The sequence below is a fragment of the Pyrus communis genome, chromosome 2 (assembly GCF_963583255.1).
Source record: "Pyrus communis chromosome 2, drPyrComm1.1, whole genome shotgun sequence".
Lineage (NCBI taxonomy): Eukaryota > Viridiplantae > Streptophyta > Magnoliopsida > Rosales > Rosaceae > Pyrus > Pyrus communis.
The window spans coordinates 18,223,930-18,248,866 of NC_084804.1; the positions used below are offsets into that span (position 1 = coordinate 18,223,930).

General features: G+C 40.1%; 2 protein-coding genes across 2 annotated transcripts; one reads left to right on the top strand and one right to left on the bottom strand.

The window, feature by feature from the left end:
• Positions 1 to 77: 77 nt before the first annotated feature.
• Positions 78 to 3,913, bottom strand: LOC137725323 (DUF21 domain-containing protein At2g14520-like). The gene is made up of 11 exons (XM_068463970.1): positions 3,499 to 3,913; positions 2,722 to 2,798; positions 2,543 to 2,626; positions 2,096 to 2,209; positions 1,913 to 1,999; positions 1,625 to 1,764; positions 1,443 to 1,530; positions 1,010 to 1,083; positions 782 to 906; positions 356 to 624; positions 78 to 259 (listed from the first exon to the last, which is right to left on the bottom strand). Exons 1-11 carry the CDS (start codon positions 3,674 to 3,676, stop codon positions 215 to 217), a joined length of 1,281 nt encoding a protein of 426 aa, XP_068320071.1. The 5' UTR covers positions 3,677 to 3,913; the 3' UTR covers positions 78 to 214.
• Positions 3,914 to 20,915: 17,002 nt separating this feature from the next.
• On the top strand, positions 20,916 to 24,242 carry LOC137725805 (probable pectin methylesterase CGR2). The gene is made up of 7 exons (XM_068464599.1): positions 20,916 to 21,050; positions 21,670 to 21,819; positions 22,050 to 22,089; positions 22,338 to 22,376; positions 22,943 to 23,317; positions 23,580 to 23,635; positions 23,806 to 24,242. The coding sequence occupies exons 2-7, from the start codon at positions 21,697 to 21,699 to the stop codon at positions 23,956 to 23,958; spliced, it is 786 nt and encodes a 261-aa protein (XP_068320700.1). The 5' UTR covers positions 20,916 to 21,050; positions 21,670 to 21,696; the 3' UTR covers positions 23,959 to 24,242.
• Positions 24,243 to 24,937: the final 695 nt, after the last annotated feature.

Here is a 24,937-nt window from a genome sequence, read left to right on the forward strand (position 1 = left end):
TTTACCATAAATCCAAAATATTCACAATATTGGGTGGAGAAAAGTTGATATTCATCTCGGACATACGCAGATACCAATACTAGAGAACGTAATTCCATAAATCTATTAACTTCTCAACCGTATGACTATTTAATACAGTTTTAGTAGAGTTTTCTGACAAAGCTATTTCGGCACTTACAGACACAAGACACTCTGCTTCCGAGAAATGCCAGTGTTATGAGTCATCGAACTGATGATCAGTCTCGTCAAAAATCTCCTCCTGCAATACGAATATTTGAGGTCAGGATACAAGGCCCGTTAGCAAAATTACGATGCATCGAAAAATAGAAATAGTGCTTCAAATGAGATCTAGTACCTGTAAAAGTTCTTCGATAACATCTTCCATTGTTATGATGCCAACAGCCTCTTCCTCTTCAGGTAGTTTGGGGAGCTCACCATCAGTCTGCAGGATGTCTGAGTACATCTCCTTCGTCCATTTCTTGCTTCTGGACCCGGTCCTGTATGAATTATTCGCACTGTTTGAATTCGGAAAGCTCTTCCACTTCTGCAGTGATCTTTTGCTCTTCAACTTCTCGTGAAGAGGCTTTTCACCGTCAATGTCGACTTTCACTTCTTTCACTGGACCTATTAAGGGAGATATAGAGAACAGTTACAATCAGTCTATCACAAAAACAAAAAACAAAAAACAAAAAAGTCCGATTGTAGAGTTTGAAGGGGCGGATGGAAAATTTCTAGCTAAGGAAATTGTCAAGGCATTCTACAGTAGGAAGCAGGTACTTACTGTCACCCGGAATGCCATTAGTCTGCTCCGCATTCTTATTGCACCTTCTCACAACAATAGCCATGTGACTGTGACCCTTTTGAAACTCATTCAATATGTCATATAAAGGCAACATTTCTGGAACCCTATCAAACAAATGAGAGTACAACATCATTTTATGTAAATCATCTTCAATTTGTACTGAAATTAATCCTACAATAAACATGAACTTAAATCAACGCAAAATACCTTGGAATCTTGCGTATTGTGACATTCTTTACAGGTACTTCTTCTTCTGGGTTCACCGTTAACAAATTTTTTACCTAAATTTTGAATTTTAAGTAGTTGAGAGAAGTATGTCACAAAGAAAAATATTGCAAACTAAAATCAAAATAAATCAAATGGAATGAAAGAAGGAAACAAGATACATTAACTTGTCGACCATGCTCGAAATTTAAGCACCAATTAACTCAACATGACTTTGGATTACAATTATTTTAGTAACCTGTTTAAGTTTCATAGCATAGCGTTTCAACATGTCAAATAAATTGCCTATGCGCAGATATTTTCAGACTCAAAGTTGATAGAGATATTTAACCCAAGTGAACTCTGATTTACATTGGTTTTAACCTGCATGTTGGGAACTTGGGAGGTATAGAAAAGGGCATTGTTAAAAATTTACCAGGATGAGTCCAATAATATTTGTTGGCTCCTCATAATAAACCGGTACTCTGCTATGCCCTTTCTCCAATATTCGAATCATCAAATTCCTGTGTGATAAGCAGCATTTAGGGTTGCAAATCAAAACATTATTATACAGTCAACAAAAGTATTTTCTGCTATAATGCGTAAAGTATAATAAACCTGTTAAGCTTGGCATTGATATCGATTGCAAAAGTTTCAGCTATAGGAGTCATGGCATCACGAGCTGTTTTCTCGGAGAGTTCAAGTGCTCCGGCAATAATGGTTGTTTCATCATGTGTCAACTCTCCACCTTTTCCGGCCTAGAACAAGACAGACATATGGTTATGAGGCAGGTCGTAAGTACTCTAAAAACAGAAGTGAGAAAAAGACCCAACGAAAGAATTACAGAAGAATGATGAAGCTGATATGACAGTTGACAATTAAATTTAAGAGAGCTGTCAGACGTACCTCATTGCCATGCATATCTACGAGCGTTTTCAACTCAGCTCTGCGAAAGAGAGCTACATGTCCATGGCCCAACAGAAAGTCTAATAGCTGGAAACCACGTAGAGCGTAACAGTCAGAGAGTTGACCTCATTCCACTAGCATAAAAAATTGCAAAGAAAAAAGTAACTGCTAAAACTATCATACCTTACTAATAGGATATGCAACAGGAAAGCAGACCCAAACAAGAACACGGACAACTGGAGCCACTGTTGCGCCTATAGCTAAACCATATCGGGAACAAACAGATTGTGGTATAATCTGCACACAGGTGAAACAGAAGTTAGTGGCACGCACATGGCATATTTTATATCGTCAATGACTTCAAATATACATGTAAGAATGGTATATCAACATTGTGATGCTAAAACTAACTTTACGTTCTCAAAGTAATTTTTCTCAAGCAAACCAACAAACATCAACATAGGGTTGGGTTGTGGATATGCCCTCTCAGTGTTGCCTCAAAGAGCCAGTTAGTTCAGATCATAAATAACTAACAAAATGAAAACATCCTTGCAGAAGTCAGACTTACAAACTTCAACTATCGATGTTCTAGGCCATCCTACAATACAAACAAAATGATATATCACTTACCTCGCCAAACAGAAGAATCAGTGTCACCGAAATGAGGATTGCACCCCAAGCTTTCAACAAACCATCAAGAAAAATTGGGAGTGTCTGAGAGAAGGAACAGAGATTTCAATATCGTCTTTCCTTTTATTATTATTTTATTGAAGTTAGTATCTTTTCCAACAAGCATTAATAACATGTACCTCCATTGCAGCAGCATTGCAAATCAGCAGGGTGCAAAGCAACAGATGCTGGTTTTTGACAACTGGTAATATCTTCGCTGCAATTAGAAACAAGATACAGAGACAGGCGAAATGATTAGCTAAACTGCAATGTCCAAATCAATATCAAACGAAGCTAGTACAACCAAATCTATCTTTACAAAGCTAAAAACCCTTGCACAAAAACATTCTTTTTCCATGGGAACCTTTATGCTATATCTTTCAAGTAAATTTACAGATTCCTTATAACCCAAGACATTAAACAAAGAAGAAACCCAGTATTAATCCTCATGGAAGATGTCACTTTCGGCTGCCAGAAAGCGCTTTTAGCCCTGCGAGAAGCAATCCCAAACGGGCTCTAATTCTCACGAAATCACTTTTCATTCTTTAATTCCAACACTGACACACCCTTTCTCCTCTCAAAACACCAATTTTCATGCCAATGGAGAACTAAAGTTTCATGTTTTAACAAGGGTAAGTTAAATTATCAATATAATTGGGCAAAATATTTCCACAGCTGAACAATCCAATTCCAAACAATCATATCCATCTCCTTATAATCAACTAACCTCGAATCGAAATCCATACAAAAACAACAATCCAGATTATACTAAAAATAGTAGAAATAAACATCAAATAGGGTCCCACACCATTTTCTGTCCACCTTTTCTCGCATTTTCCCAGCAGCCAAACAGAACAGAGAATACAAAACGAAACAAAACAAAAATTTAGAACCCAAATCAAAATCAGAAGCCGTACCGGCGTGCTTGCGATCCTTCGGCGTCCCGGACTTGGCGAGGACTTCGAGATCGACGAGGCTCATGGACATGAGGCCCAAGGTGAGCCCGGACATTAGCCCCGCGAACAGCACCAGCAGCACGATGACCACTATGTGAATGAAGAATCCACTGGTGCAGCACTCGTACTCCACCGCCATTGAAGCTGCAACCTTTCTTCTTCCTCAGCTCGCAATCAACTGATTAAGCAGCTACCTCCTCCCCAAAGCTTCCGAATTTGGAAAAACCAGAGCTCCGATATCGCTCCCTCTCAGAGAAGAACCTCCATTGCTGATTGCTCGAGCTTCTTCAACAGAACGCCGACTCAAGAATTTAGAGAGAGAGAGAGAGAGAGAGAGAGAGAGAGGAATTTCCAGGGCATGGTGGGAACTGGGAATTTATAGCACTACAGCGTTTGGAATCACCTTTTTCATCCACTCTGATAATTTAGTTTTTTTTTTTTCACGTTTTAGTTTTTTTACTTTATCAAATTATTAAAAATAAATAAACAGCTTTCACAACGTTTTTTGTTGTCTGAAAATAAACTTTTTTAGTTTTATTATTCATTTCTGTTATATGTCTTGTTCTTATTTCTTCTTCTCTTTTCTTACATTTAGTTTTCCTTTTTTTTTTAACAAATACCAGAAAATAAAACAAAAACCAATTTGTCAAATCCATCCTAAAATGATAAAAAACAGTTTTAACAAGAAATTGATGATAATGGTTTTTCAGGTGGTGGCTTGTAGGCTTGTAGCTATGACAGTTGAAAGCGTTTTACTTCTTTATTTGATGTCAAAGTTCGACTCAAACTTTTTTTTATTTAGATTACTTTGTGCAAAAGAAACATACCGTTATATTTAACGTGGACTCATTACATAAAGGTATTTCTATTAAATAAGAGATATATATATATATATATATAGATATTTTTTTGTGTATGTACAAAATATGTAGAAAAAATGGAAAGCTTGACAAATGAGACTCAAAGAAAAATATAACCAAATTTAGGTTATCATTCACGAAATGTTATAACGTAAAATAGTGAGAAAGTGGGACCTGGCTTCTCTACCCTCCCAGTTCCCATACACTCTCATCTCTTTTTATTTGTGCGGTCACAGTTAAAGCACGTCAACATTTTATATCACTATTGTTTTTTGTCTTATTATCTCTATAAAAAAAATCAATATAAAATATTAACGTGGCTTAACCGTAATCGTACAAAATAGGAAAGGATAAGAATGTATGAGAATTGGGAGGGCAGAGAAGCCGGGTCCGAGAAAATGTGGGGAGAAAGATAGATATGATTAGAATGGGAATTTGCTTTGACTCTTGATGTGACATCCCGTCCCGGGATTATTAAAACGTACGTGTGAAATTACAATTTTACCCCTAGTGTGTTTTTCGTCAAGTTGTGGGGTTGTTTTGTGTGTGGTGGCATGTGTTGGGCCACACACACACACCTGCACACTCTCTGTCCTTCCCTTTCCCTCTGTCTCTCTCTCCTTCTGTCTTCTTCCTCTTCCCCGAGTCCTCTATCCTTCTTCTTCTTCCTTCGACGTACGGACGAACATCAAAACCACCCAAATCCTCACAGATCGAGGAAACCAAGGACACATATGAGCTCGTGAGGTCGAGGCAAGCTCAGCCATACCCTTTTCAGGCGAGAAACACATCGTTTTCATGTCGTTTCGACGATGGCCGATTTGAGTACTGTTCATGCAATAGTTATGCTTTGAGTTTTAGGGATTTCTGAGCTTGTGGTTGTGTTTGTGAGGTTCCCAGGAGCTTGGGAGTAGCTCGTTGGTCGAATTTAGACGTCAGGATCCTTGGTTGTGGAGTTGGCCGGTTTTGGGAAGCTTGCACAGGTATAATCTAGTGAGTTTTAGACCTTAAAATGTGTATGGTTGTGTTCTACTAGTTTAGGGCTTTAATTTGGTGCAAGAAACGTGGAAAAAGGTGGAAAAACGAGAGAGTTATAGCGATTTGCAGGTTTTCCGGCGACGGTGTCGGCGACGGCGACGGCGCCGGCGTCGGGGATTGGCCGGAGAAGAAGCAGGAATATTCCGTTAAGTTTAACGGAATATTCCTGACGGCAGGGGTTAAGTCTAACGGAATATTCCGTTAGTTGACGGAATATTCCTGACGGCGTCAACTGACGCCGTCAGTGTGCAATGCACGTGGCCGCGCGTGGGGGCGCGTGCGTGGTCCAAAATTTTTTCTAAAAATATGGGCGTGATCCTGAGGTTGTGTAGATCGCGTTGGTATATTCATTTGTCCATTTTGAGCAATGTATGAGAAGTTATTACGAGAAACGGGTTATGTGCTTTAAAGTTAACGTTTTTATAGTTGTTTCGCATCTAGGTGACACGTACCCAGAGGACGAGCGTGCACACGCGAGACAGGGGGGCTACGACCCTTCTACATACCAGTGAGTGGGCTTTTGTTTTCCGTATATACCTATATACATATTAATTCCCAGAAATTAGTATAAATGCTTCGTTATATGCCATTTCTTTTATATATAATTGGTGGTTATGCATGAGTAGTGGCATATACGTTTAATTATATATTCAATTATGCATATGTCATATATATTTATATGTGGGTGCTGTGGAGGCATAGGTAAGTGCCAGGTAAGCGTTATTTAACGATTGCATTAAATAGTGGTTAGAGATGCTTAGAGAGCTCATAACCTGCACCCCCGGTGTTAGTGCTTCCGCCCAGAGTAGGGCACAGTCCTTCACGTGTTGTTCACCTCCCGCACCATACGCTCAGCTTGGATCCAAGCTAGGTGCATAGGCTTGTCGTACAGACCACAGTAGGTGGTTCCGACTCGTAGGTGACCCGCGATTATTCGCACAGCCTTCACGTGATCGTAGCACTAGAGCGTATATACATGTTACACCCAGGCCTGTCGTACAGACCCCTTTAGGTGGTTCCGACTCATGGGCAGGTTTAGATATTGAGTTGAGATTTGAGCTCTATATGCAGCCGTACAGGTCACGTTAGGTGACTCCGGCTGCCAGAGGATTATGTGATTGATATGACTCATACCTGAGCACTTGCATATCATTATGAGATTTTGACATGGCATAGATTGAGCATGACTGGCATACCCTTAAGCATGTTTGGTATATCTATACATACGTTTATATGTTTATTTTCTGGGAAGTATACAGGTTTTACGGCGAGGGGTTAGATTGTATTTTGCTAAATGGTTTTCAAAGAGCTTTGTTTTTGCCCACTCACGCTTTTGTTTTGCGCCCCTCCAGGTTCTAGTTGCTTAGCCGTTGCGGTGGTTTCCCTTGGGAGCTTTTCGGCGTTCTGACAGACACTCCACATTGTAGGGTCGCCTTCGGGCGTACTGCTGTTGTCGTTTTATTTGGACTGCTGTAGATTTGCTCTGAATTTGTATCGCACTAACTAGCACTTATTCTAGTACTTGTATGCTAGTTTTTAATTATTCGTACTCTTATATTACTACTTACTAGCTTCCGCACGTGCACATGGCTATGTCACCTTTGTGTGACGGCCAGCACGCTCCGATCTCGGTCGGGGTGTGTCAGTTTGGTATCAGAGCCTAGGTTTGGCAGTCCTGTGTCCTTGTGAGTATTCTAATAACTTTGGTGTCTTCTGTCAGAACTATGCCGCCTCGTCGGGAACCCCGTCGCTCTTCTGAGCCTATGTTCCCCGATATTACTTAATTGGGGGAAGCTTTTGCTACAGCCCTTCAGGCAGTGATGCGCCCTCCCCAGAGGACTCCTCTGGAGACCATGTACAATCTGAAGTTGGATAAGTTTAAGGGCAGTGAGGGGCCCGAGAGCGCAGAGCGCTGGCTAGAACACATAGAGAAGACTTTCCGGGTGCTGCATAATCAGGGGAACTTGCCTATGGAGAGGTGGGTCGAGACGACCGCTTGGTTTCTGGATACGGAGTCGGCAGCTTGGTGGGAGCAGGAGCTTCGTAGGTTGACTCCGGATCAGAGGATTGATTGGAATGTTTTTACGGGGTTGTTTAGGAGAAGGTATGTGCCCCCTGAGTATATTGACCGTAAGAAACAGGAGTTTTCCGAAATGAAATAGCGGAAGATGTCAGCGAATGAGTACTACCGTAAGTTTACGGACTTGTCCCGTTATCACCCTGATGTCGCTGGTAATCCGGCGGAGATGCTTCGTCTTTTCCGTCTGGGCACCAGGAAGAAGTGGCGTTCTATGGCGTCTACTGTCCACAGCGAGACTTATCGGGACTTCTATGAGATACTGTTGAGGATCGAGGACTCCGAGAATATGTCGAGCGATACTGATGAAGAGAAGGACGGCAACCAGAAGAAAGATGACAAAGGCAAAGGTCAGGCATCGCTCGGGACTCGCCAGACTCAGAGCTTCAAGAGAGGTGGAGCTAGTTCTAGTTCTTCGAGTGGTGGCTTCAGTGCCACTGGACAGGGTCGTGGAGGTAGATTTTCTGGTGGCGCTAGAGGCCAGAGGCAGGGCGATGGTGGTCGAGGTAGAGCCCCTATTTGCCGCAGGTGTAACAACCGGCATTTCGGCGAGTGTAGACGTGGTAGCAGTGGTTGCTTCACGTGTGGACAGGTGGGACATAGAGCGGCAAATTGTCCCCAGAGTCAGCAGCAGCAGAAACCGCAGCAGACCTTTATGCCACCACCTGCACCGCTCCAGCAGATTCAGGGTACTAGTAGCTACGGCCAGACGAGTCGAGGTGGTGCTTACCATTATCAGGGTGATGCTGTTCCTTATGCTCCGGGGCAGTATCAGTATCCCCAGGATCCCTATTCCCAGGGTGGCTATCCCCAGTATTCAGGCGGCTATATGCCGTATCCTCCAGCTCCAGCGGGTGGTTCTCAGTGGTATCAGGGAGGACAGTATCAGCAGGGGGAGATCGCCACTAGCAGTGCAGGGTCTTCGAGACAATCAGGCCAGCCCAGTCAGGGGCGTGGTGCTCAGGGACGCGGCGTTCAGGCGAGCCGAGGCCGCGGCGGGCGTCAGCAGGGACAGGGGCGCCTTCACAATATTTCTCTGCAGGACGCTCAGAACAACCCAGACTTGATTATGGGTACGTTAAACATTCTTGGTTGTTTTGCTAGAGTCTTAATTGATTGTGGAGCTACACATTCCGTAATTTCTCATACTTTTGCTCAAGTAACGCAACCTCGCCCCACACCTCTAGGGTATGATTTAGAGTTTGTTATGCCTAGAGGAGAAAGTTGTGTCGTGAATTGTGTGTACCCAGGATGTCCAGTGATCGTAGAGGGAGTTGCTTTGTCAGCCGATCTTATCCCGTTAGATATTGTGGACTTTGATGTGATTCTGGGCACGGATTGGTTGCACTTCTATCGTGCCAACATTGACTGTTACGGGAAAGTAGTTACGTTTCACCGACCTGGACTACCTGTGGTTACTTTCGTGGGTGAGCAGAGTGGGGTGAGACATGGCGTTATTTCGGCGCTTCGAGCGAAAAAGTTGTTAACTAAGGGTTGTCAGGGGTATCTGGCTCATGTGGTATTGGATGAGACTGTTACTAGCAGAGTAGAGGATGTGAGAGTGGTCAGACACTTCCCTGATGTATTTCCTGAGGATTTACCGGGGTTACCCCCAGATCGAGACGTAGAGTTCACCATTGAGTTGATTCCAGGTACAAATCCTATTTCTTTAACTCCTTATCGTATGGCTCCCGCGGAGTTGAGGGAATTGAAAGTTCAGCTGCAAGAGTTGGTGGATAAGGGATTTATCCAGCCTAGTACTTCGCCTTGGGGCGCTCCAGTGTTGTTTGTGAGGAAGAAGGATGGAACCTTGAGGCTGTGCATCGACTACAGGCAACTCAATCGGGTGACGATTAAAAACCGTTATCCATTGCCTCGTATCGATGATTTGTTCGATCAACTGAGAGGTGCTTGTGTATTCTCTAAGATTGACCTGAGGTCTGGTTATTATCAGCTGAAGATCAGTAGGGATGATGTCCCTAAGACGGCGTTCAGGACTCGTTACGGTCATTACGAGTTTCTGGTTATGCCATTTGGGTTGACGAATGCACTAGCCGCCTTTATGGATTTGATGAACCGAGTATTCCAGCCTTACTTGGATAGATTTGTCATTGTCTTCATTGACGATATTCTGGTGTATTCTAAGTCGAAAGCGGAGCATGTTCGACATCTTACTTTGGTGTTGAAAAGATTGAGGGAACACCAGTTATATGCTAAGTTTAGCAAGTGCCAGTTCTGGTTAGACCAAGTTGCGTTCTTGGGGCACGTCATTTCTGCTCAGGGTATTTTGGTTGATCCTCAGAAGGTTGCAGCTGTGGAGAGTTGGGAGCAGCCGCGAACCGTCACCGAGGTGAGAAGTTTCCTTGGTTTGGCAGGGTATTATCGGAGATTCGTTAAGGATTTTTCGGTGATTGCCTTGCCGTTGACGAGGTTAACGAGGAAGGATGTTAAATTTGAGTGGGATGATAGGTGTGAGCAGAGTTTCCAGCGGTTGAAGCATTGTCTCACTCATGCACCTGTTTTGGCACTCCCAGACGATAGCGGTGATTTCGAGGTTTACAGCGATGCTTCCTTGAATGGTTTGGGATGTGTATTGATGCAGCATGGTAGGGTGATTGCTTATGCTTCGTGGCAGTTGAAACCTCATGAGTCGAATTACCCTACACATGATTTGGAGTTGGCTGCTATCATTTTTGCGTTGAAGTTGTGGAGGCACTATCTTTACGGAGAAAAGTGCAGGATCTTTACAGATCACAAGAGTCTCCAGTATCTCTTTACTCAGAAGGAACTTAATCTTCGTCAGCGGAGGTGGTTGGAGTTGCTCAGCGATTACGATTGCACGATTGATTATCATCCTGGTCGTGCGAACGTAGTGGCTGATGCACTTAGCAGGAAGTCACAGGGCCGTATTAATGCGTTGTACGCTAGTCGTGCTCCTCTTTTGATGGACTTGCGTACTACGGGAGTAAGGCTAGAAGCCGAAGATCGAGATGTGGCATTACTTGCTAATTTCCAAGTTAGGCCGATACTTGTTGATCGGGTGCTTGAAGCCCAAGTAGCTGATCAGGAGACTCAAGAACTGATTCAAGCTCGAGAGCAAGGAAGGAGGCGAGACCTCAGAGTTGGTGATTCGGATGGCATGTTGATGCTAGAAGGTAGGATGTTCGTGCCTAAGAGTGTGGAGTTGAAGAAAGAAATTCTCGATGAAGCACATATCTCGGCTTATGCCATGCATCCAGGAGCTACGAAAATGTATCATACCATTCGACCATTTTATTATTGGCCGGGTATGAAGAGGGAGATAGCCGAGTATGTGAGCCGATGTGCTGTTTGTCAGCAAGTTAAAGCAGAAAGGAAGAAGCCGTTTGGGTTGTTGCAGCCGCTTCCCGTTCCCGAGTGGAAATGGGAAAATATCACCATGGATTTTGTGTACAAGTTGCCGCGTACACAAAACGGCTTCGACGGCATTTGGGTGATCGTTGATCGACTCACTAAGTCGGCTCATTTTATTCCAGTGAGAGAGAAGTATTCTTTGAGCCGTTTAGCGGAGTTGTTTATCTCGAAGGTTGTGAAGTACCACGGTGTCCCTGTGAGCATTATTTCGGATCGAGATCCACGATTTACATCGAAGTTTTGGGTAGCTTTCCAGGAAGCTTTGGGCACGAGATTACTTTACAGCACGGCGTATCATCCACAGACAGACGGACAGTCAGAGAGAACTATTCAGACCTTGGAGGATATGCTGCGAGCTTTGGTGTTGCAGTTTGGTGACGCTTGGCACCAAAGGTTGGATTTGATGGAATTTGCTTACAACAACAGTTTTCATTCGAGCATTGGCATGGCGCCATTTGAGGCCTTGTATGGCAGAGCTTGTCGTACACCGTTGTGTTGGTCAGAGGTTGGCGAAAGAGTTTTAGTGGGTCCAGAGATTGTCGAGGAGACTACTCAGAATGTTCAGGTGATTAAGTCTAACCTGAAAGCAGCTCAGGACAGGCAGAAGAGTCTAGCGGATCGGCGTGCTACGGACAGAACATATGAGGTCGGAGATTGGGTATTTTTGAAGCTTTCACCGTGGAGAGGTGTTGTGCGGTTCGGAAAGAAAGGGAAGTTGAGTCCCAGGTACATCGGACCATACGTGGTCACAGAACGAGTTGGTGAGGTAGCTTACAGGTTGGAGTTGCCTCCGGAGTTGGCTAGAGTGCATAATGTTTTTCACGTGTCTATGCTCCGACACTATGTTGCTAATCCATCTCACGTGATACCTCCTCAACCGCTTGAGATTAACCCAGATTTGACGTACGACGAGGAGCCGGTGACGATACTAGATTGGAAAGAGAAGGTTCTGAGGAACAAGACAGTGAATTTAGTGAAGGTTTTGTGGAGGAACCATTCAGTTGAGGAAGCGACGTGGGAGACAGAACATCGAATGAGGGATTTGTATCCTCGTTTGTTCTTTGACCACTACGGGCTGTTACTTGGTTGTTTTGAATTTCGGGACGAAATTCTATTAAGGTGGGAAGGTTGTGACATCCCGTCCCGGGATTATTAAAACGTACGTGTGAAATTACAATTTTACCCCTAGTGTGTTTTTCGTCAAGTTGTGGGGTTGTTTTGTGTGTGGTGGCATGTGTTGGGCCACACACACACACCTGCACACTCTCTGTCCTTCCCTTTCCCTCTGTCTCTCTCTCCTTCTGTCTTCTTCCTCTTCCCCGAGTCCTCTATCCTTCTTCTTCTTCCTTCGACGTACGGACGAACATCAAAACCACCCAAATCCTCACAGATCGAGGAAACCAAGGACACATATGAGCTCGTGAGGTCGAGGCAAGCTCAGCCATACCCTTTTCAGGTGAGAAACACATCGTTTTCACGTCGTTTCGACGATGGCCGATTTGAGTACTGTTCATGCAATAGTTATGCTTTGAGTTTTAGGGATTTCTGAGCTTGTGGTTGTGTTTGTGAGGTTCCCAGGAGCTTGGGAGTAGCTCGTTGGTCGAATTTGGACGTCAGGATCCTTGGTTGTGGAGTTGGCCGATTTTGGGAAGCTTGCACAGGTATAATCTAGTGAGTTTTAGACCTTAAAATGTGTATGGTTGTGTTCTACTAGTTTAGGGCTTTAATTTGGTGCAAGAAACGTGGAAAAAGGTGGAAAAACGAGAGAGTTATAGCGATTTGCAGGTTTTCCGGCGACGGTGCCGGCGACGGCGACAGCGCCGGCGTCGGGGACTGGCCGGAGAAGAAGCAGGAATATTCCGTTAAGTTTAACGGAATATTCCTGACGGCAGGGGTTAAGTCTAACGGAATATTCCGTTAGTTGACGGAATATTCCTGACGGCGTCAACTGACGCCGTCAGTGTGCAATGCACGTGGCCGCGCGTGGGGGCGCGTAGGGCCGTGCCTTGGCCGGCGCGTGGGGGCGCATGCGTGGTCCAAAATTTTTTCTAAAAATATGGGCATGATCCTGAGGTTGTGTAGATCGCGTTGGTATATTCATTTGTCCATTTTGAGCAATGTATGAGAAGTTATTACGAGAAACGGGTTATGTGCTTTAAAGTTAACGTTTTTATAGTTGTTTCGCATCTAGGTGACACGTACCCAGAGGACGAGCGTGCACACGCGAGACAGGGGGGCTACGACCCTTCTACATACCAGTGAGTGGGCTTTTGTTTTCCGTATATACCTATATACATATTAATTCCCAGAAATTAGTATAAATGCTTCGTTATATGCCATTTCTTTTATATATAATTGGTGGTTATGCATGAGTAGTGGCATATACGTTTAATTATATATTCAATTATGCATATGTCATATATATTTATATGTGGGTGCTGTGGAGGCATAGGTAAGTGCCAGGTAAGCGTTATTTAACGATTGCATTAAATAGTGGTTAGAGATGCTTAGAGAGCTCATAACCTGCACCCCCGGTGTTAGTGCTTCCGCCCAGAGTAGGGCACAGTCCTTCACGTGTTGTTCACCTCCCGCACCATACGCTCAGCTTGGATCCAAGCTAGGTGCATAGGCTTGTCGTACAGACCACAGTAGGTGGTTCCGACTCGTAGGTGACCCGCGATTATTCGCACAGCCTTCACGTGATCGTAGCACTAGAGCGTATATACATGTTACACCCAGGCCTGTCGTACAGACCCCTTTAGGTGGTTCCGACTCGTGGGCAGGTTTAGATATTGAGTTGAGATTTGAGCTCTATATGCAGCCGTACAGGTCACGTTAGGTGACTCCGGCTGCCAGAGGATTATGTGATTGATATGACTCATACCTGAGCACTTGCATATCATTATGAGATTTTGACATGGCATAGATTGAGCATGACTGGCATACCCTTAAGCATGTTTGGTATATCTATACATACGTTTATATGTTTATTTTCTGGGAAGTATACAGGTTTTACGGCGAGGGGTTAGATTGTATTTTGCTAAATGGTTTTCAAAGAGCTTTGTTTTTGCCCACTCACGCTTTTGTTTTGCGCCCCTCCAGGTTCTAGTTGCTTAGCCGTTGCGGTGGTTTCCCTTGGGAGCTTTTCGGCGTTCTGACAGACACTCCACATTGTAGGGTCGCCTTCGGGCGTACTGCTGTTGTCGTTTTATTTGGACTGCTATAGATCTGCTCTGAATTTGTATCGCACTAACTAGCACTTATTCTAGTACTTGTATGCTAGTTTTTAATTATTCGTACTCTTATATTACTACTTACTAGCTTCCGCACGTGCACATGGCTACGTCACCTTTGTGTGACGGCCAGCACGCTCCGATCTCGGTCGGGGTGTGTCACTTGACCATGTACCCTACCCACTACACTATTACATAAAAATGATATATATATATATATATATATATATATATATAATATGCAAAGGATATTGAATACTTTTACCCTATTTTCATTAAAATATATAAGTACATATTACTTAGTATTACAATTTAATAATATTTGTTTGTTTGTAAGTAAAAAAATTTATATTCAAATTTTATAAATAACAAATACGCTACTAATTCGAGGAAATAGGAGTGTTGTTAAAATCAAAGTGAAGGGGTGGAAAGGGGTTGATAATAATAATAACGTATGTGTATATATATTTATATGTATAGTTGGAAATGGGTTGGCACTGTGTGGGGGTTGACGTGTGGTACAAAGGTGGGATGAGCTAGTGGTCGATTTGGAGAAGCGAATAACTTTGATCTCAACTCCTCATCAAACTTGCGTCGTTATAATCTTCATTTCTTCGTCATCTATTTGGCGGGTCCACGATAGTTAAACGGGCGTGCAGATGCAAGCTAGCTGCTGGCTGAGAGAGAGAGAGAGAGAGAGAGAGCATTGTCACTGTGTTTGGTGTCTTACCCTAATCACATGATTTCTCGATGTTGCTGACTAATAATAGATTAATGAGGATTAAATTATTAATGAGACAACCCAAACGTGATTCGCTCTCCCATCCCTTTCCAATTTGTTGTGATTTAGTTTTATATTAAATAGTAAATATTTACAAGATGAGTACAACTTTATGTAATACAACATAATCTAAAATTCAGGTTATAAACTAACCCAATCCTTGTCTTGTCTAATGGTTGAGCTAAAATATGTTTTGAATTAAAACTTAAAATTTAGGCAAATTTAACCTAGAATTCCGGCTAGGGTAAAAGGTTGGCACATCTTATGCATGTGGACGTGCCCAAAAAAATGGAGGTTGCAGCAAAGTGACGCGCCTAACGCACCAGAGGCGTGAGGGCTGACAAGAAGTGGGGCTCGCCCCTGACTAGAATGTCGGCTACCCAAAACGAGCCCAACAACTCTTTTTCGATCCAACGATCCAGACTCAAACCTATTTAATTTTAAATCTTTCAATACATTAAATCTAACAACTAAGATCGAATATGGTCAAATCTCACGGTAAAAAAAGATCTTACAGCTCAAAATTAAATTCAACAGCTAACAATTTAAAAAAAATATAAATCAAAATTCGCCCAAAAATTCTATAAATACATGTTTCATGAGGTTGGTTTAGTGAATTTTCAACTTTTAGATAATCTACATAAATTTTATTTTAAATAAAGTTACCAAAATTTTTTTCCTCCTAAATTCATTACTTAATAATCTCGGGTAAAAATTTTAACTTAGGATCATTAGAGGAAAAAACTGCTTTTGGGTTAAAACCTAAATTTTTTCTGAATAAAAATTTTTAAGTTTAACCCAAAGATTGGAGACGATCTTAGATAATGAGAATATTCCACAAAAATTCGGCTTTATGTTTCTTGTAAAAACGCCATGTGACATCCCACATCACCCAGGGGAGTGATCCTTAAATGTATATTCTTATCCCTACCTAGCACGAGGCCTTTTGGGAGCTCACTGGCTTCAGGTTCCGTAGGAACTCCGAAGTTAAGCGAGAAGGGGGCTTGAGCAATCCCATGATGGGTGACCCACTGGGAAGTTGCTCGTGTGTTCCCAAAAACAAAACCGTGAGAAAATGGTAAGCCCAAAGCGGACAATATCGTGCTACGGTGGTGGAGCGGGCCCGGGAAGTAATCCGCCCGGGGCCGGGATGTGACAATTTGGTATCAGAGCCTAACCCTAGCCGTGGTGTGCCGACGAGGACGTCGGGCCCCTAAGGGGGTGGATTGTGACATCCCACATCGCCCAGGGGAGTGATCCTTAAATGTATATTTCCATCCCTACCTAGCACGAGGCCTTTTGGGAGCTCACTAGCTTCGGGTTCCGTAGGAACTCCGAAGTTAAGCGAGAAGGGGGCTAGAGCAATCCCATGATAGGTGACCCACTGGGAAGTTGCTCGTGAGTTCTCAAAAACAAAACCGTGAGGGCGTAGTCGGGGCCCAAAGCGGACAATATCGTGCTATGGTGGTGGAGCGGGCCCGGGAAGTGATCCGCCCCAGATCGGGATGTGACACGCCAACCTCGCTATTTTATAATGAAAATTTTCCAAATTTTGTTTTATTTTACAACAGAGGCAGAAATATGTGATAATTAGGGTATTAGATAAAAAGGCATCCGTAAAGAAAAACTCTAGGAGAAATTTAATCAAACATTTTGTCTTTCACTTTAAAGAAATACTCAATTAATGTTGGGACCAACTAACAAATAATGATAAACATGCACTATCATTCATGAAGGAGAACGATGATCCAACATGAAGCTTTGATTTGGAATCATATACCCAACGTTTGTCTTCTAACTATCTAATAAGAGAACATTATTCTCACGACAATAACAAAAAATTTATTCATGTAAAATTATTATATAATAATTAATTTAATTCGAATCAAATTAACCTAATATCGGCATATTCAGCTCATATTGAATGAATAATCCGATTTAATATCATTATTTGAGATTTGTAATTATAAATCGGAAGGTGAAAAAAATAAGTTGCAAATCAGATGGAATGTGTGGCATGCAAGTAATATAATCCGAACTACGTGGGGGTGCTAAGACACCCTTTTATTCCTGGGACAATGATAAAAACCCTGATTACCTTTTGGCAATCGTCAACCTTTCAAACTTTAAGCTTAATTAATTAACTAAAAAAATAATTAACCAGGAGACGAAGAACTGATCATACTATTTAATATTATTAGCGTCAATGCGAATGCCACTTTTCTATGCGTGCCTCGTATACAAAGTTGAAAATCAAAGTACACACAATGAATAGACGAATAAATGGATTACTAAATTAGGAATAGTATTGGAAATGAAGAAACACTAGAACTCCCTAAGACAACTACATAACTCAAGAAGACTACATTTGTGACTAACTTATTATTCTATAGAACTAACATAACTCTAATAGGTAAGGAAACGAAACCCTAATTTTAGCATGCTAGGCTCAAAAAAAACCAAACATTAAAATAAAACTAAAGGCAAATACTTTTCAAAATATAGTGGCATGACATGTATAATTTATACTCTTTTTTTTTTCCTTACAGAAAAAAGAAAAAGATGTTTTTAGTTATTCTCTATCATGTATTTTGTAGTAGTGATAAGAGTTGATGGTAGATTAATATAATGCTAACTACATTGTGAATTAGATTATAATATACAATGCTACGGAGCACTATAGACAAAGTCAAAGTCTTAATAAATCAACAACGAACTTGGAGAATACAAAATTTGTCCATCTAAAAACACAACAAAGATGATTTATAGATGTCGGCTAGCCATCGCATTTTTTATAGTAGCGATAAGAGAGTAAATAATATTTATTTTCTCAATAAAAAAACAAACAAACAAAGGTGTCTTCAAATAGATTAATATTAATGGCTTAACAATTTCAGTGGGAGTTAGGTTACACATACTTTATGGTTGGTGGTTTCGAGTTGAATTAGATATCAAAGAAAAATTTTGACCACTGATGGCGGAAGGTGTGGGAATATCCGTGCCTGCAACTTGTTGCATGTTTCTTCTCACCATTCTTGGCTTGAAATTATGCCCTGCTAGGCAGGTGGTTGTGTTGTTGACAACAACGTTGTTAGTCTGAAACTCCTATGCCTTTGTGGACGTTGCGAGCCGCCGACTGATGGTAAGAGAAACTCAAATTCCCTTCCCCTCCCCCAAAAAACCCTCCGGTTCATACCAATCCACGGGGCTCCAGGGGAGCCGGACTTTTCCCCCAGGCTCGAATCGACATGCCCAACAACTGAGGTAATGTGATGTCAGCCACAGTTGAAATTTTTTTTGCACCAAGAGTGTGGAAAACATGCACGGGTGGACGCTTGTCTTTGACAACATTACATGGGGAAAGTTGGACCGTTAGATTTCAAACGGTAAAAAAATTTAAAATCTAACCCCAACGGCTAGACAACGTGTCGCAATCTGGACCATTTGATTTTCCAATAAGCGGTCCAGGTTTTTTGGCTTAAAAAAAAAAAGAGAAATGTTACCGTTGGCTATGTGTCACCATTGGGCTGTTGGATTTCAATTTTTTTGTAATCCAATGATCTAGATTAATTAAGTTAATAAAATTACAAAAACTATAAAATAAATTATAATCTTTTTTTCTATAAAACTTATCAGAAATCTATCTACAAAATTCTTACATAATCATGACACGTGGTGCCATGGAATTTGTTAAAAATCTACTCGAAAATCTATCCACAAAAATTGTACGTTTAGATAATAACACGTGACATGATAAGATTGCTTAAAAATTATACCCAAAACTAAAAATAAAATCATCTTTTATTATTTTATAAAAAAATATTTTAATACCAATAGCCTAAGCTATTCAGTTTAGGAGTAGAGATACACTTGGACAATTACTGTTCACTAAAGGCAATTAATGTTCATTTTGGGGGATTGAGTTGTCTATAGCCCTAGGGGATTGTTTAGGGGTGGAGTTGCTCTTACAATGCTCGTTTTTGCTTACATTGGTTTTATAACTTTCTTGTCAACAATATACTATATATACACGTGTCTTTTATGCAAATGGATCTTTAATTTTTTTGATAAAAATGGGGACTACTTGTGGAGCTTACTCCATATTGAATTTCAACGATTTGAATCGTTTATTTTTCAAGTTGTACTTATAGATCATCATTGCAAAATATTAGCTCAATTGAGTTTAAAGAAAATAACGAACACTGTGCTTTAAGAAACAATGAAATTTCATCATGACAATCAAATGGGTAAATGATTTCGGATTGAAATGATTTTTTACAAGGATGATCTATGAATGAAGACCCAAAAAATAGTCATACACTGACTAGGTTTTAACGAGGCATTTAACCTAGAATAGTCATGCCCTTGTGTATGTCAAGTAGACACTTAAACTTGACTTTGCATTACTCACCTTTTTCTTTAGACTATAGTTTTTTTTCCCATATTGGGGTTTACAAAGCCAGCTTTGTTAGACTTGTTTTTATATGCAAGTTCCTTGTTTCAGTTTAGCATGCTACTTTATCATTGTCGACGAGACCACTTCATCAACCATCTTTGTAAGATATGATGTGATAACTACTTGAGTATTTAGATATTCAAGGTGGAGTGTTGTAATTAATATTTAGTACATGTGTGATTATGTAAATCCAAGATAAATTGGGTTTACGATTACTCTTTATTCTTGTGATTTTTTTCCTATTAAACTTTGTAAGTTTGTATTACCTGGAGAAAAAATTTCTCTCTTCTGATGATTTATTATAAATAAATGCCCTGGCACAAGAAAAATACATCCTACAATTTTCCTTTGACTAATTCTCTCCACTTTCTCTCTCTCTCTTGCCGCACCTTCTCTCTTCTTTTGGTCAATTGGCCACAATAGTTTGTGATAACAAAAATAACAGTGCGACAATCATTCTTTTTATTAGTTTCTCTAAAATATTTAACTTTGCCCTCATTAGTTGTCAATTTTTATTCACATTATTATGAAAAATCAAAAAAAGAAAAAAAGAAAAAGAAAAAAGAATTAAAATTAATGTGAAAAAGGAAAATGAATTAAAATTAATAAGAAGGACTAGCCGTGATTTAGCCTTTAGAGATACGCTAAGCTAGAATAATTCAAAATTCGCGAGATAGAGATTATTATGCGTACTAAAATCTTACATGACATGATAAGTGATATCACAAACACATGTATTTTCAGTCACTCAATGCATTTGTTGGTAAAATATCACTAGTTTCGATTAAGTTAGGATGATACTATCAACATATTCATTTTTACCTTCCACACCCTTCTTAATTTTAACCATTAAATCAAATGAATTGAAGATAATAAAAAAATATAAATTAACAAAAAGTGTGTAAAATATAAACATGAGTATGTGAATAACACCGCGCTTTAAGTTAACATTGTTGGAAACCTGTCTACAATACAAAATGCTTATATTGATTTCGTAAGACCCTTTTCATTCTTCTTTGAAATTCAATAATAAAAGGAAAATATTATTGATATTTCAAAAATCTCATTCTATACTCCTCATAAATGTATTTTTCTTTCTAAATATCAAAAATTTGGAGTGGAGAATGAAAAATTTGCAGTATCAATAACAATTCCTTAATAAAAACTAGACTATTATATTAGCATTTGCACAAATAAATTTCACTTTGTTGTGGCAAATATTAAAGGAATATTGAGAATAAGATGCAACTCCACTTGCACAAAAAAGGGTCGGTGTTTATTATATTACTTTTATTTTAGTCTATTAAATGTACTAAATTTATTTAAGATTAATGTTAGAGAGATTAAATTTGTAAATTAAATATGAAGATTGTTGATTGTATTATTACTTAATTATTAATAAAAGTGTTAATTTTTTATTAATGACTTCTTATTTAATTTGCTAATTTATTGTACAAATTTAATCTACCTAGCACCAGTAGCATTACCGATTGTTTAATGGAGATGTAGACTTTGCAGTGGGTAGGACCTGCTGTTGTATGAAGCTCCTCCTACAACTACAAATTAAATAGATTCCAAACACTCTGCGAGCTAAAGAGAGTAAGAAAGCACCAGCTCAGATCTGAATCGCGCCCTAGATCTCCTAATCCAGCTTTTCCCGCTGCATTTTCCTCAGGTTTCTCCCCATTTACTTCTCGCATCATTGCTTTTTGCTTTGCCTTTTCGGATTCCAGATCCGTTTATGTGAATTCAATCGACCGATTTTATCCGCAAATTAGCTTAATTTACTGCTTAATCGATCATAATTTGAATTCTGTATTGATTTGGGCGAAGATTGCATTATTATGCATGTGTTTTTTGAGTTCTTGCTAATTTCGTAGTCGATTGGATATATGGGTTGGTTTTATTTGCAAGATTTTTGAGCTGAAACTTGCATGTTTCAGTGGAATCTTCCTCAATTTCGCAACTTTTAGATTGATATTGCTGCATTCGTTGATGGTTTGTGGGTAGATATATGTGAGAAGCAATATTGTGTATAATATGGAGTAGCTGGCAGAGTGCAGTATATCTGTTTGGGTTTGAATTGATGTTTGGAATGCGAATTTTGTGTTTGATGTGGATGCTGAAAGATCTCTCTGCGGCTTTTTCATAGATGTTTGTGCCGGTTTAATTGGGATGATGTGAATAACTTGAGATCAGTGAGTAGAAAACAGTTAGAAAAATGTTTCGGCAGAAGGCATTTGGAAACACTGCTAATGGAAGTTTTTTTCTTCAACTTATGCTACTTCTGGCAGGATTTCTAGTTTGCAGAATTTATAGTCATGTCGAGGAGGCCAGTAAATCCTTCCAGACGCATTGGTGATGGTGGAAGTATCCCATTTGTGGGTGCGGTGCAATCCAAAGCACGCTCATCACCTCTACTGTCCATAGGACTTGTGCTTGTGGTACTTTCTATCACCATTTTCTTCCGGTGCATCATTATTTTTTTTTGAGATCATGGTGTAATCCTAACATATCCAGAAACAAACAGTCCTGACAAAGTTGAGCACAAACAGATGACTAAAATGTGTCCACTATAAATTCAATCCTAGTAGTAATACCGTCACCGAACCCAATTACACGAGCAGGTCTAGTTTCTTTAGGAAAATACTGACTATTAACTTTTAAATTTCAGGGTGCAGTTCTTCTCGTCTTCTACGCTTTTAGCGGGTCAGGTTAGTAGTTGTTTTGACTTCTACTTGCAAGTGAGGTTTATCAAAAACAATATTTCCTAAAATTATGGTATGAAGAAGTGTGATTCTAATGTCATCCCAACTCTTAACAAAAAACGTTGACGGGGGCATATATCTTTTCATCCACCTTTCAAGAAAAGTGTTTAGGCAAGCTATGCAACTCTGACAGCAACCAACACTGTCCTTTCTACATTCCATTTTGTTCTCAATTATTATGGTTTGTATTACAGGTGGCCAGAGCACTAAAGAGGCTGTAATTAAACTTGAAGGTATATTTCATGATCTATTCTATTGTCTAGTGTCCATAACTCTTAAAAAGTTTTGGGTTATCGAATACAATAGCACACATACTTACCAAAATGGGATGCTAGAATTCCATATTGTCTATCATAAATTTCTTACATTGCATCCTTGAACTCACTAGTTATCTATATATGTTTTATTTAGCGAGCCTATCCAATTCTGTTGGATTCTCGGTAGAATTGTATAGATTCCATCAGGAGTTGGTGTAATTGTTTTTTGTCCTAGAGGAACAAGGCTGTACAAAATTATTCTGTTGAACAGTTCAGGCAAACTGATTGTCCTAGAGGAACAAGGCTGTACGGAATTATTCTGTTGAACAGTTCAGGCAAACTGATCTTAGTTGTTTCAAAATATGTAAATATCATTATAAAGTCTCCGTTTCCTTTTATTTTAATCTACTTTTTTAAGAATTAGAAACTCTTTGCTGTGAGAGAATTTTTTTTCTGTATTTTTGTGTTGTATTTTAGCATGTAGGTTTTTCCAGGTACAAAAACTATTTTAGAGTTTGAAAATCTCTAATTTGTACATGTAGGTGGTTTTTCGTGTACATTTGAAGTTCAAAGAGTAATACCTATACTAAAGAAAGCATATGGTGATAGCATGCGTAAGGTGTTGCACGTGGGCCCTGAAACCTGCTCAGTGGTATCTAAATTACTAAAAGAAGAGGATACTGAAGCATGGGGTGTGGAACCATATGACTTGGAAGATGCTGACGCAAGTTGCAAGAGTCTTGTTAGCAAAGGCATTGTGCGGGCGGCTGATATAAAGTTTCCACTGCCATACCGGGCAAAATCTTTTTCTCTCGTAATAACATCGGATGCATTAGATTACTTGTCTCCAAAGTACCTCAACAGAACTCTTCCAGAGTTGGCGCGGGTATCTGCTGATGGTGTTGTTATCTTTACTGGTAAAATTTTCTCAGTAAACACACCACCCCACCCCCTGTCCAAATGAGATTTACTGATGGTATTTGTCTGCATCTCTATTCAAAATCGGTTAGCAGAAGCTAATACTTCAACTTAAATGGTGGAGGTGCAGGCGTACTGCCTTACTGATCAAAATCTAAACACAATCTTTTAGTTGGTCATGCCTGTGATTGATTATACAAATCATACATGACAGTTATTGTTCTCTTTGAATTTTTACGTACTTGTCGTTTCCTTTTATAGGTTATCCAGGTCAGCATAGAGCTAACGTTGCGGAGTTATCCAAATTTGGCCGTCCAGTAAGTTATTAATGTTTAATAACACATCGATGACAATTGCTGGTGCAATACTATTTTTGCTTCTCAATTTCATTTTCTTGCTTTGATTGTATGGATGTGGCAAGTTTAACTTCCTATTAACTTCACAAAAGTTAAATCTGGAAGAATGACGCAATGATTTTTTTTTGAAGGCGAAATTGCGAAGCTCATCTTGGTGGATAAGGTACTTTGTTCAAACAAGACTAGAAGAGAACGAAGTGGCCTCAAAGAAGTTTGAACAGGCTGCACTAAAGAAATCTTACACACCTACCTGCCAAGTTTTCCACCTCAAGTCATACCACTAAAATCACAAATTTGCATCTTTACTCTATCAGCCTCTTGGTGAAAACACCGAGTACAAAACGTTTTCAGCACCCGAAGGGTAAGTTTATATTTAATGGGAATACAGAGCCAAATTGTGCGCTTGGGTTTGATGCATGACCTTCCGATCGATCTTTGTAGGCAAAAGTGAGTTCTCATGTGTTGGCTTTCATCCTCACTATGTATTCTTTGGCATGATGTATTTGTTTTTCCTCAACATTCTTGCTTCTTCTTGTTGTTGCTGTAATAGATTTGTTAGTACTCTCTACATCTATTTTTGTTTATTATATTTATAAAACACAAAGGTTGTTCTTTTGTGACCGAAAGATCACAGATTCGAGTCATGGAAACAACCTCTTTGCAAAGTAAGGGTATGGCTGCAGATGATAGACTCCGCCCTCCCCGCTTGTTGGCTTTATAAAACACAAAATAATTTCTTAGTGATCACTATAATATCTCATGAATGGATGGCATCTTGTCCCTTATGGTTAAAAGGAAATGACGATCCAATGATTTTCCAAAACAAATTGCCAGATTTACCACATCCAGACTCCATTAAATTTTTAAAAGGGCATGGTATTTACTCTCCGAGATTATTTCTCGACACACCCCTCATCATTTTTGGCTTTTGGATTGAATAAATCAAAGGATAATGAAGGGCTTTTGGATTGAATAAATCAAAGAATAATTAAGGGATGGAAACTAAGAGGAGCATTCAGGGGTTGAGAAAGGGTGTGAAAATGATTTCGTTTTGAGAAACTACCACATCATTTGGTGAATATAGCTTACTAGTGTACAGGACCTTGGTTATTCATTTACTGTCTAAAATAAAACTAAAGTTGTACTTTACCTTTTGAAACTCAAAATTGTCACTTAAGTTCATAAAAGCTTTTAGGTTTTCCCTACAACCCTTTGAAACTCAAAATTATCACATAAGTTCATACTGCTCACAATTGCTTGCAA